This window comes from Patiria miniata, unplaced genomic scaffold (assembly GCF_015706575.1).
Source record: "Patiria miniata isolate m_02_andy unplaced genomic scaffold, ASM1570657v1 HiC_scaffold_20, whole genome shotgun sequence".
Taxonomy (NCBI): Eukaryota; Metazoa; Echinodermata; class Asteroidea; order Valvatida; family Asterinidae; genus Patiria; species Patiria miniata.
The window spans coordinates 10,280,433-10,290,242 of record NW_024037059.1 but is presented as its reverse complement, the minus strand read 5'-3'; the positions used below and the strand labels follow the sequence as shown (position 1 = coordinate 10,290,242).

General features: G+C 45.6%; 1 protein-coding gene across 1 annotated transcript; it reads right to left on the bottom strand.

Moving 5' to 3' along the window:
* Window positions 1-5,688, bottom strand: LOC119727373. Its single transcript, XM_038199241.1, has one exon. The coding sequence runs from the start codon at window positions 5,686-5,688 to the stop codon at window positions 1-3; it is 5,688 nt and encodes a 1,895-aa protein (XP_038055169.1).
* Between the last annotated feature and the right edge of the window lie 4,122 nt (window positions 5,689-9,810).

Here is a 9,810-nt window from a genome sequence, read left to right as displayed (position 1 = left end):
CTATAACTGTTGTGCATTACACAATGGCTCATTGTGATCCTTCAGAACTGAAGTTTCTTGCTCAAGGAGAAGGCAAAGCTTCGTGACCGGTCTCACCAGAAGAGCCGTTCTTGTTTTTACCTCAGCACTCCTGATCAATCCATTCGTGTCAGGATAGGTTTTTTCCACTATTCCAAGGGGCCACGAACTGCGCGGTGCTTGATTGTCAGCAACTAACACCACATCACCAGGGTGTAGGTTCCTCTGAGGGTACAACCATTTTTGGCGCTGTTGAAGATCCATCAGGTATTCTCTAGACCATCGCTTCCAGAACAGATCTGCCAAATACTGCATTTGGCGCCATCGCCTCTTCGCATACTGATCTTTCTCTGAGAAAACACCAGGTGGTGCGACGTATAGACTGCTCGGTCTCAGCAAGAGCAAATCATTGGGAGTGATGGCGTTCAAATCCTTAGGATCATCAGACGCATGGGTTAACGGTCTACTGTTAATTGTGTACTCAACTTCACACATCAAGGTCCTGAGCTGTTCCTCATCTCTACACACTCTCATATGCTGCTCATTCAACATGGCTTGTAGTATCTTCCGAATGGTACGGATTTGGCGTTCCCAGATGCCGCCAAAGTGTGAAGCTGCTGGCGGGTTGAACTTCCAGGTGATACCACGATCAGTTGTGAATTTCTCGAGAGTTTCATGATTCCACTCGCTCATCGCCTTTTTCAACTCTGCATGAGCACCCACGAGGTTGGTACCATTGTCGGAAATCAACTCTTTTATATTTCCTCTTCTGGCAATGAAGCGTCTCACTGCATTTATGCACGAGCTTGTGTCTAGGCTCTCTGCAATCTCAATGTGAACTGCTCGGCTGGTCGAGCAGGTAAATACTACTCCATACCGCTTCTTTATGTTGCGGCCCTGCTTGATATTGAAGGGGCCAAAGTAATCTATTCCGGTGCTAGTGAAGGCTGGCTTCTCAGATAGCAGCCTGTTAGCGGGTAAGTTTGCCATCTTCTGCTGACCCAATTTAGCTTGGACTTTCTTGCAAATCACGCACCTCTTCAACACACTCTTCAAAACCACTCCTGCCTTCAAAATCCAATATCTCCGGCGCAGCTCTGCAAGTACATGATTTCTGCCTTGGTGGTGAATCTTTTGGTGTGTATGTTGCATAATCAGGTCTGTCACGTGGCACCTTTGTGGCAGGATTATCTGATGCTTGGCTTCCTCTGGGAGTTGAGCGGCTTGTAACCTACCGCCGACCCTCATCAAGCTCTTGTGCATCACTGGGTCTAACTGGTCTAACAGCTTATCCACTTTCTGCTGTTTTGGAGATTCCCTTATGAGATCTTGAGGGCCATCATTCATTTCTTGAAGCCTCTTTATCTGGTGAGGAAATGCCTCATGTTGAACCCATCTCAAGATACTCACTTCAGCTTCTTCTATTTCTTCCACTGTGAGGTTGTTCACAGCGTCATGTTTGAATTCTTCTTTGCTTCTCTTTCTCAGGATTCTCTTTAACCGTAGCCACCATGCTGCGGCTCTCCTCAGACGATTCCAATCTGAGTAGTATTCTATCAGCTTCTTAACTGCATTTGACCGACTCAGCAGATTTTCAATCGGAACTGCCGCCATGACACGCTTTACTTCTGGGTCCCGATCTACTTCTGGCTCCTCGGTCACGCAAGTTGAAGGCCAATCTGCTTCTGCATGCCAGAGAAACTCTGGTCCTCGGAACCATCTCCTATTGGCAATGAACTTGTCGATGGGAAGTCCCCTTGAACAGTCGTCTGCTGGATTCTGTTCTGATCTCACATACTTCCACTGACATGGATGAGAACTGTCCCTTATCACTGTAAGTCGATTAGCCACGAAAGACTTGAACCTTGTCGTCTCATTGCAGATATACTTGATGACGGTCATACTGTCTGTCCAGAAGAAAGTCTGGTCAACAGGGATCTCCAGCTCTCTAACTATCGAGTTGTGTACTCTCACTGCTACAGTGGCTGCTGTAAGTTCAAGTCTGGGTATGGATTGCTGCTTCAACGGGGTCACTCTTGATTTGGATGTAACAAAGGAGCAATGAACATCTCCATATCTGTTCTGTAGTCTCAGGTAGCTGACGACGCCATACCCTTTCTCACTGGCATCGGCAAAGTGATGGATCTGCACACTAACAGGATCCTGAAAGCCTTCAGGCTTGAAGCATCTATCTACTGAGATGCATTCTAGTTTGGGTAGGTCCATCAGCCAAAGGTTCCATTTGTGCAGGTGTTCTTGAGGAATCTTCTCATCCCAGTTCAACTTCAATCTGCATAGATCCTGAAGCAGCAACTTGGCAGGCATAATGGCAGCACTGACCATTCCCAACGGATCATAAACTGAACTCACAATGGATAGTATACCACGACGTGTGGGTTCACGATCTTTCACATTGATCTCGAAGCCGAAGGTGTCGCTCTCCATACACCACAAGACTCCAAGAGTTTTATCTGGTGGAAGAACATCTTGATCAATCTGCAGGCCTTTTACCTCCTTAGACCATTCTTCCCTAGGAATCGACCGTAAGACTTCTCGCTGATTGCTGACCCACTTGGTGAGTCTGAATCCACCCTCAGCTAACAGGTCTGTCACTTCCCTCGAGATGACCTTGGCCTCTTCTTTATCTGGTACTGACTTGCAAAAGTCATCGACGTAGAAATTCTTCCTGACAGCATTCGTAACTTCCGAGCGATAGCGCTGTTCGTTGTCTGTAGCTGTCCTACGTAGTGCATAATTGGCACAGCTGGGAGACGATGCTGCACCAAAGACGTGCACTGTCATTCTATACTCTTCTAATTCACGACTCAGATCTCCACCTGGCCACCATAGGAATCTTAGGAGATCTCTATCTTCCGATCTCACCCTCACTTGGTAGAACATTGCCTCTATGTCAGCTTTGACGGCAACTGGTTCTTGTCTGAATCTCATCAGCACACCTGTGAGACCATTGGTCATGTCTGGCCCTTGTAACAGCTGTCGGTTCAGGGAAACACCACCATACTCTGCGGCGCAGTCGTACACCACTCTCATCTTCTGCTTCTGAACTTGGTAAACACCGTGATGTGGGATGAACCAGACTTTACCATCACTTCTGAACTTCTGGCTGTCGGGAACCTTTTCAACATAACCCTTGCCTATGGTATCTTCCATAGCTTGCACATATTTCTCTTTGAACTCTTGGTTCTTATCGAACTTCCGCTTCAGTTGAACAGCTCTCTTCTCTGCCAGCGAGCGGTTGTCAGGCATTCTTACTGTGGGTCGCTGTAGTGGTAGTGCCATCTGATAGTGACCGCCTTGAAACTCTGTAGTTTCTTTGACAATGTCTAAGAAGCGCATGTCTTCCCTTGACAGTGCACTTTCATCTTGGCTTTCGCCCAACCTTTCATTGAAGTCTAAGTTCATGTAGTGCTTGTATTGATCTTCCAGGTTGGTCAAGCCATCTAGTACGTTGATGTAGTTCGCATCAAGTTGGGATTTGGGTCTGCCGGGCACTCCATAGATGACCCATCCCACAGGGGTCTTAACACCATAAGGATCTCCCGAGTTGCCTCTGATGACCTCAATTGGTGTTGTAGCAGCTGGTACGTTCATACCTATGATTAGGGTTACCCTTGGAATCGCTGGGCTGCACAGTTGTGGTAGTTGTATGTGTGACAGGTGGGTCCATTCCTGCAGATCATCTTTCGTTACCATGTCTTCTGGCGACACAGGAATGTCATTCTTGACATACACATCAGGTAGGTCGATGAAGCTGTTCTCCTCTACCATCCCTCCCAACTGGAGTCTATCTATCACGATAGCAGAGTCGACAACTTCTTCTGAATTCAAGGTTTTCAGTATTATACTTCTCTTCCTTGTTCTCACCTTCAGTGCTCTGCAAATCTCGCTGTCTGCGAAAACTGCTCCACATCCGTTGTCTAGAAATGCGTACGTGGCAATGCATTCATGACTTGAAGATGCCTTTACTAAGACGGGTACGATAGCCATTCGAGGACTGCCAGATGCGTGCAAATTCGCCCCAGCCCCTAGTACACCTGCACACCCCGTTGTGACTTGGGTCTGAGAGTTCTGCGCTGGGTGGGACGTCTTAGTGATTTTCTCATCATTATGCAGAACTGTTGGATGGTTGCCTGGACATTTGCTGCATTTACTTAACTCTCTCTGTTTACAGCTTGATTTCGTATGACCGACCCCTAGGCAGCCAAAACACAATCCGTGTTTGAAACAGAATGACGACTTGTCCTTCCAACTCAGCTGCGCGAATTTCATGCATTCTAATGTAGCGTGATGGGAGTTACCGCCACAGAATTGACAAGACTTCTTCTGCCTTGCTTTCTCTGCATGGCTATTCACAGCGGTGCCAAATGCCTCTTTCTTGACTTGAACTCTTTTGTTCTTCTCTCCAATGTTATTCTTGCCTAGGTGGGGAGTCTCACGTAGCCTTCCAAACGTTGGGTTGGAGAGTATCTGAGAGTGTCGATCTACGAAACTCACCAGATCGTCAAGGACAATGCATCTCTTTTTCTCTTCTTCCACTTCATACGCTTTGTTTCTCCACATGCTGCGCAGTCTGTACGGAAGTTTCTCGACCAACATCTGGATGCTCTGGGTGTGGTTTAATTCACTGAGAGCGCTGACAGACTTTGTCATGTTCTTGCACTCCGATAAGAATATCGAAAACTTATTCAGGCCGGTAGCATCTTCTGCTCTGATGTCAGGCCAATTATTGGCTTTATTTAAAACCGCCTGAGCAATCTTGTGACTGTTGCCGTATCTTTTGGCTAGCAACTCTTTAGCCTTGCTGTAGCCCTCTTCAGCATCATGGTAATGTAAACAACTGCTTACCAGAGTGTTGGGCTCTCCGGAGGTATATTGACAAAGATAATTCAGTCTATCTCTACCGTCTGTGGTCTTGTCTTCGACACCGAACTCAAAGGACTTGACGAATCTTGTGTACTTCAGTGTATCGCCATTGAAGTTTTCTATCTGTTGTGCTGGTAACGCAGCTCTAACTTGTTGCTTGATCAAAAGTTGCGTCAGCTCACCGATATCGGAAATGGGCTGCAGATGTGGTTGATACCGTTGTGCTGTAGTTGGCTCAGGCACATCATGGTGATCCAGCTGAGCACAATCTTTGTGTAGCTGGCCTATATTCACCTGCGGAGTCAATTCTGGCATCCGGTTTTCGACTTCATCTACTTTACCTTGAAAGTCTTGCGGTATCGACCAAGGATTTTCAATCTTGTTGGGCTCTTCATTTGAAGAGACCCTTTCAGATGCTCCAGCTTCAATTCTATCACCCAACACAGAACTTGCACATGCCACCGGATGAGGAATTTCGTCGGGCAACTTGAATCTGATTTTCTGATCAAACTCATCTTCATATTGCTCTATAGCACTAATGCTGGCTTCAGAAACTTCTATTTCTACCTGCAGGTCGAAGTTTTCCTTTTCTCTCTGCAGTCTAAATTCTTCCTGTTGCCTAGCTTGTTGCACAGCAAGATGTCTAGATTCTAATTCTTGTTTCTTTGTCAGTAGACGTTGCCTACATAACAGTTCAGCTCGTTTTGCGGCTGCTTTCACATGAACTGAGCTTGATGTTCTGTTACTCATGGGTGAAATTTGAGAAACACTATCTTTGGCATCCATCATTCTTTGATGTTCTCCGACGTGAAATATAACAGAAATGATATTACGGCATCATAAAACCGGTAGGTAAATATATAGCGCCCTCTATGGCGACATCATCAAGGCAAGACGATTTATCGATGCCCGAAATTGTCCGGTACGGGTGAAGAAATACAGGAAACCCGCAGTAATTTTACTTCAAAGTTCTATAGCTACACTCTACAAATGTTCACAAAGAAACTGGGTAGCACATTCAGTAGATCTACAGTTCATAATCAATTTTCTTTTACTAAAATGTAGGGTTCAAATTCTATTTCCCCACATTTTGCCACAGGCCGCCGATTTCCTATAACGCGATCTCAATCGGACCTATAGTTTCTAGAATTATCGATGCTAGAAACCTGTCTATATGATTAACAGTTGGTTTATTGTTCATACTGCAGGTGTCATTACATACCTCAGAACAGGCATCACAGATGTACATGTAGATTCAACTTAGAAAACGAACAACTCCATGAAAATGAGAGAGAACAATAGAGAACGGTAAAAGAAAATTGTTGTCTAGCTGGCCGTGGCGAACGAACTGAAAACAAGTAGTTGCCACGCGTAACATTTGAAACTGATTAAGAACGCGTAAGTGCGCGCAGTACGCAAACCAGAAGCGCGCAGAAGACTGGCCTCAACACCCCTGATGTCACCTGTGTCGGAAGCGGCTTGTATGCGGGAGGAGAATTTGAGCCAGTAGTTGTTTGCGCAGCGTCGTGCTGTTTGCTGGGCCTTGCCCCTAGCTTTTCTAAGAGCCTCAAGGTTCCTCGTCGATGGATTATCTTTGTACTTGAGGAAGGCGGTGCGCTTGGCCTCGATAACTGGCTCCATCTCCGCTCCATTGGCCTCAAACCAGTCTGCATTTTTCCTCACTTTCTTGCCATATGCTGCGAGGGCTTGGTCATAAATGGTGTCACGCAGGCAGTTCCACTTGTCCACAGTACTTTGCTGATTGGAGGAGGAGAGTGCTTGATCAAGTGAGGTGAGGAAGAGCTGGGTGACAGTTGGATTTATGGAGCGGCTGGCGTTGATGCGGGGACGTGCCTTCTGCTTGGCATGGTGGATCTGCCTGGGCTGTGGCTTGACCTTACTGAGAAGGAGGGAGTGGTCTGTGTCACAGTCCGCGCTATGAAAAGTGCGGGTGAAGTGGACAAAGTTGAGTGTATTTCGTCTCGTGATGATGAGGTCGAGCTGGTGCCAGCGTTTGGATCTTGGGTGTCTCCAGGAGACCCTGTGCAATGGCTTAGTCTGGAAAAAGGTGTTGGTGATGCAGAGCTGATGATAGCAGCACAACTCTAGCAGTCTCTGCCCATTCTCGTTCATACTCCCCACTCCGAAGTGTCCAAGGCAGTCTGGCCAGGATTCGTGGTCGGCACTAACCCTAGCATTGAAGTCCCCCAGGAGGAACAGGTGCTCGTTCTTTGGGATGGTGCTGATGGCAGTGTCAAGCTCCTCGTAGAACTTGTCTTTTGACTCGGGGGGAGAGCAGAGGGTTGGGGCGTAAATGTAACGAAGAAAAACGGTTCACTGAAGAAAATATCTGTAAAGGCCTGGTTCAAATTGATAAGTCGCGAAAAATTTAATAGAAAACTGGAACAAATTTAAAAAAAGAAAGAGACAGACTGAATTGGGATGGAACTTTACAAACAAAACTATTTAATCCAGGATTAACTGCAAGTTTTACATTCACAAAAAAAACCTTTTGGGAAAACAAAACCAGAAATTAATAAATTTGGAAAAAAAAAATCAAATTGGAAACAAAAAGTAATTGGAAATGAAAAGTAAATAAACTTAACCAAAAAAACTAAAGAAGACGGAAAAAAACCAAAAACAAAAACCAACACAGAGCGTCAAAATAATGGACCTTAAATGCACTCTGACTGAAACCTAAAAATCAAGAAAAGACAAGAAAAGACAAGAAAACAATTAAGAAATGTATCAAAAGAAAGTTAAATTGGTTAAATAGCGCAGTCTAACTCTATTATGTACAGCATGTTACACAAGGTCACTAATTCCAAACATACACAATGGCAACACAAGTTTCTGGCTGAATATCTAATGAGTACTAATCCATGTTCCTTATCAGTTCCACATAACTTCTAATTAGACTTCACCCAGTCTAAGACAATCACACTAAGCCTCAATGTAAACAGGTGGTAAAAGTGGATTTAAACATAAAAGAAAATGCAGTGAAGGAAGTGGGACTAAGACAAGTCTAATTTCATGAATAAACATCTGGTGATCTTCTAAGAAAGGAATTTATACACTTGGGTCTCTAGATCTGTGGGAAAGTCAAACCACCTAGCTTAAACAATGGTAGAGATACACTAAAAAGTCATTCAATCTACATGTTCTAGGGGTAAAATATGAATCTTTCTCAACAAAAATCAATTCTCCAAGCAAATCATGTCATCTTGAGGAACCAAAAGTTATAAAACAAAACTCAATAAATGTAAACTCATGAAAAACATTCTTCCAACCTGTAAAACTATAGTCAAAGAAACTTAACTCCTTTAAAAAACAATACTCATCCTTACTCCATATATGTCAAAAAGGTAAGAAAGAAAATATAATTGTGCAGAATCCAAATCATAACCCATCATGGAACAGTAAAATCTCAATGCTTCAAAATTAAACTTTCACAAAAACTTTCCAAAGACAAAAACACACTTTAGACCATAACTAAGTAAAAACCTTCTAAAAACTGCACTAGAACTCAAAACATGATTATACAATATAAAAGAACAACAATTTCACAATAAAACTCACCAGGACGTGACTTGAACAGCTCAAAAACACACAGGGCAGGCGCTCCCAAGAAAAGGGGAAGAGTGGATATATAATACACAGTCCTCTCTCTGCTGCCGCTGGTCTGCTAAGTGAGGAGCTGTGGACTTACAGGGTGGCAGAGCACATGGTCTTATCATAGAGCTAGGTCTTATCAAAGGGGCTATTGTTCTAAGGGGTCATGTTACTGGGGAAGAGGGAAAAGTTAATCAGGGGTACACACTTCTATGAAAGGGTAGGGAACATCTAATAAAAAGGGGTGATTTATTCAGGGGAGCTACACCTATACCTAAACACTAAAAGCAATACAGTTAAAACTACAAGTTCAATTTGGCCCTGCCACATAAACGCTCAACAGATTGGCTGGTCCACTGCTGGTGGATATACGGATGGCAAGGATGCGTTCAGAGCCTCCTGTTGGTGGTACAGTTGTGGCAATCAGGGTGTTTTTCACTGCAAAGCCAACGCCATGTTCTCGGGTCTCTTCTGCGCTCTTGCCATGCCAGAAGAAAGTGTAATTTTTCTCCTTAAGGGAACCACAGTCAGCAAGCCGCGTGTCTCTTGGAGAGCAGCAATGTCGACATTGAGTCGGTCGAGCTCATGGTCGATGATGGCGGTCTTGCGAGAGTCGTCAATGTGGTCAAGGCTGTCTGAGAGCCCTGTGCACATGGTTCTAACATTCCAGCTTGATATGCGAAGAGCTGGCATCTTCGTTTTATTCTTTCCTTTTTTGTCTGGTGCGGTGTTAACGTCCGCTTGTCGTGCTTTACACTAAGCCCCAAGCACCCAATGAGGCAGACGGACGTTGGCGGGTCGACACCTTACTGGCCGGGGCTGCCCGGCTTGAGGCGGGCGGTAGCCGACCAATGGAACGCGATGGTTCCTCCCACCGTCGCAGCTGACCCGTGGCGCCCCGTTTCCTACGCCAATTGGATGGGACTTATAACCCGTAACTGCAGCTGCCGTGTTGTTTCCTCACTCTAGGGTGAGGCTGGAGTGGCCTTTCCAGGGCGCAAGCCTGGGCATGAAGTACGGAGATCCTGGGTTGCCCATGCGTCAGAATCCCCCTCTCGGCCTTGCTGATGGGTTCCAAAGGAATGCGAGCATGACGTTTGGCACCAGCTTGGCTGCAGGAGCTGCCGAAACGGTGTTTGCAAGGCACCATTTCGCCTTCGGGGCTCCACTCCTGATTTGGAAGGTTTACTCCTTTACACGTGGCCGTTGGGTCAGACGTTGACCTCCTCCGCCCTGGTCGTTGGCTGTCTGATGAAGCTCATCCGCCCAGTGGTGCAGTGTAGACACAACCCTCTC

Coding starts and splice junctions, on each gene's coding strand:
- LOC119727373 (XM_038199241.1), bottom strand. CDS start 5,688: ATGGATGCCAAAGATAGTGTTTCTCAAATTTCACCCATGAGTAACAGA.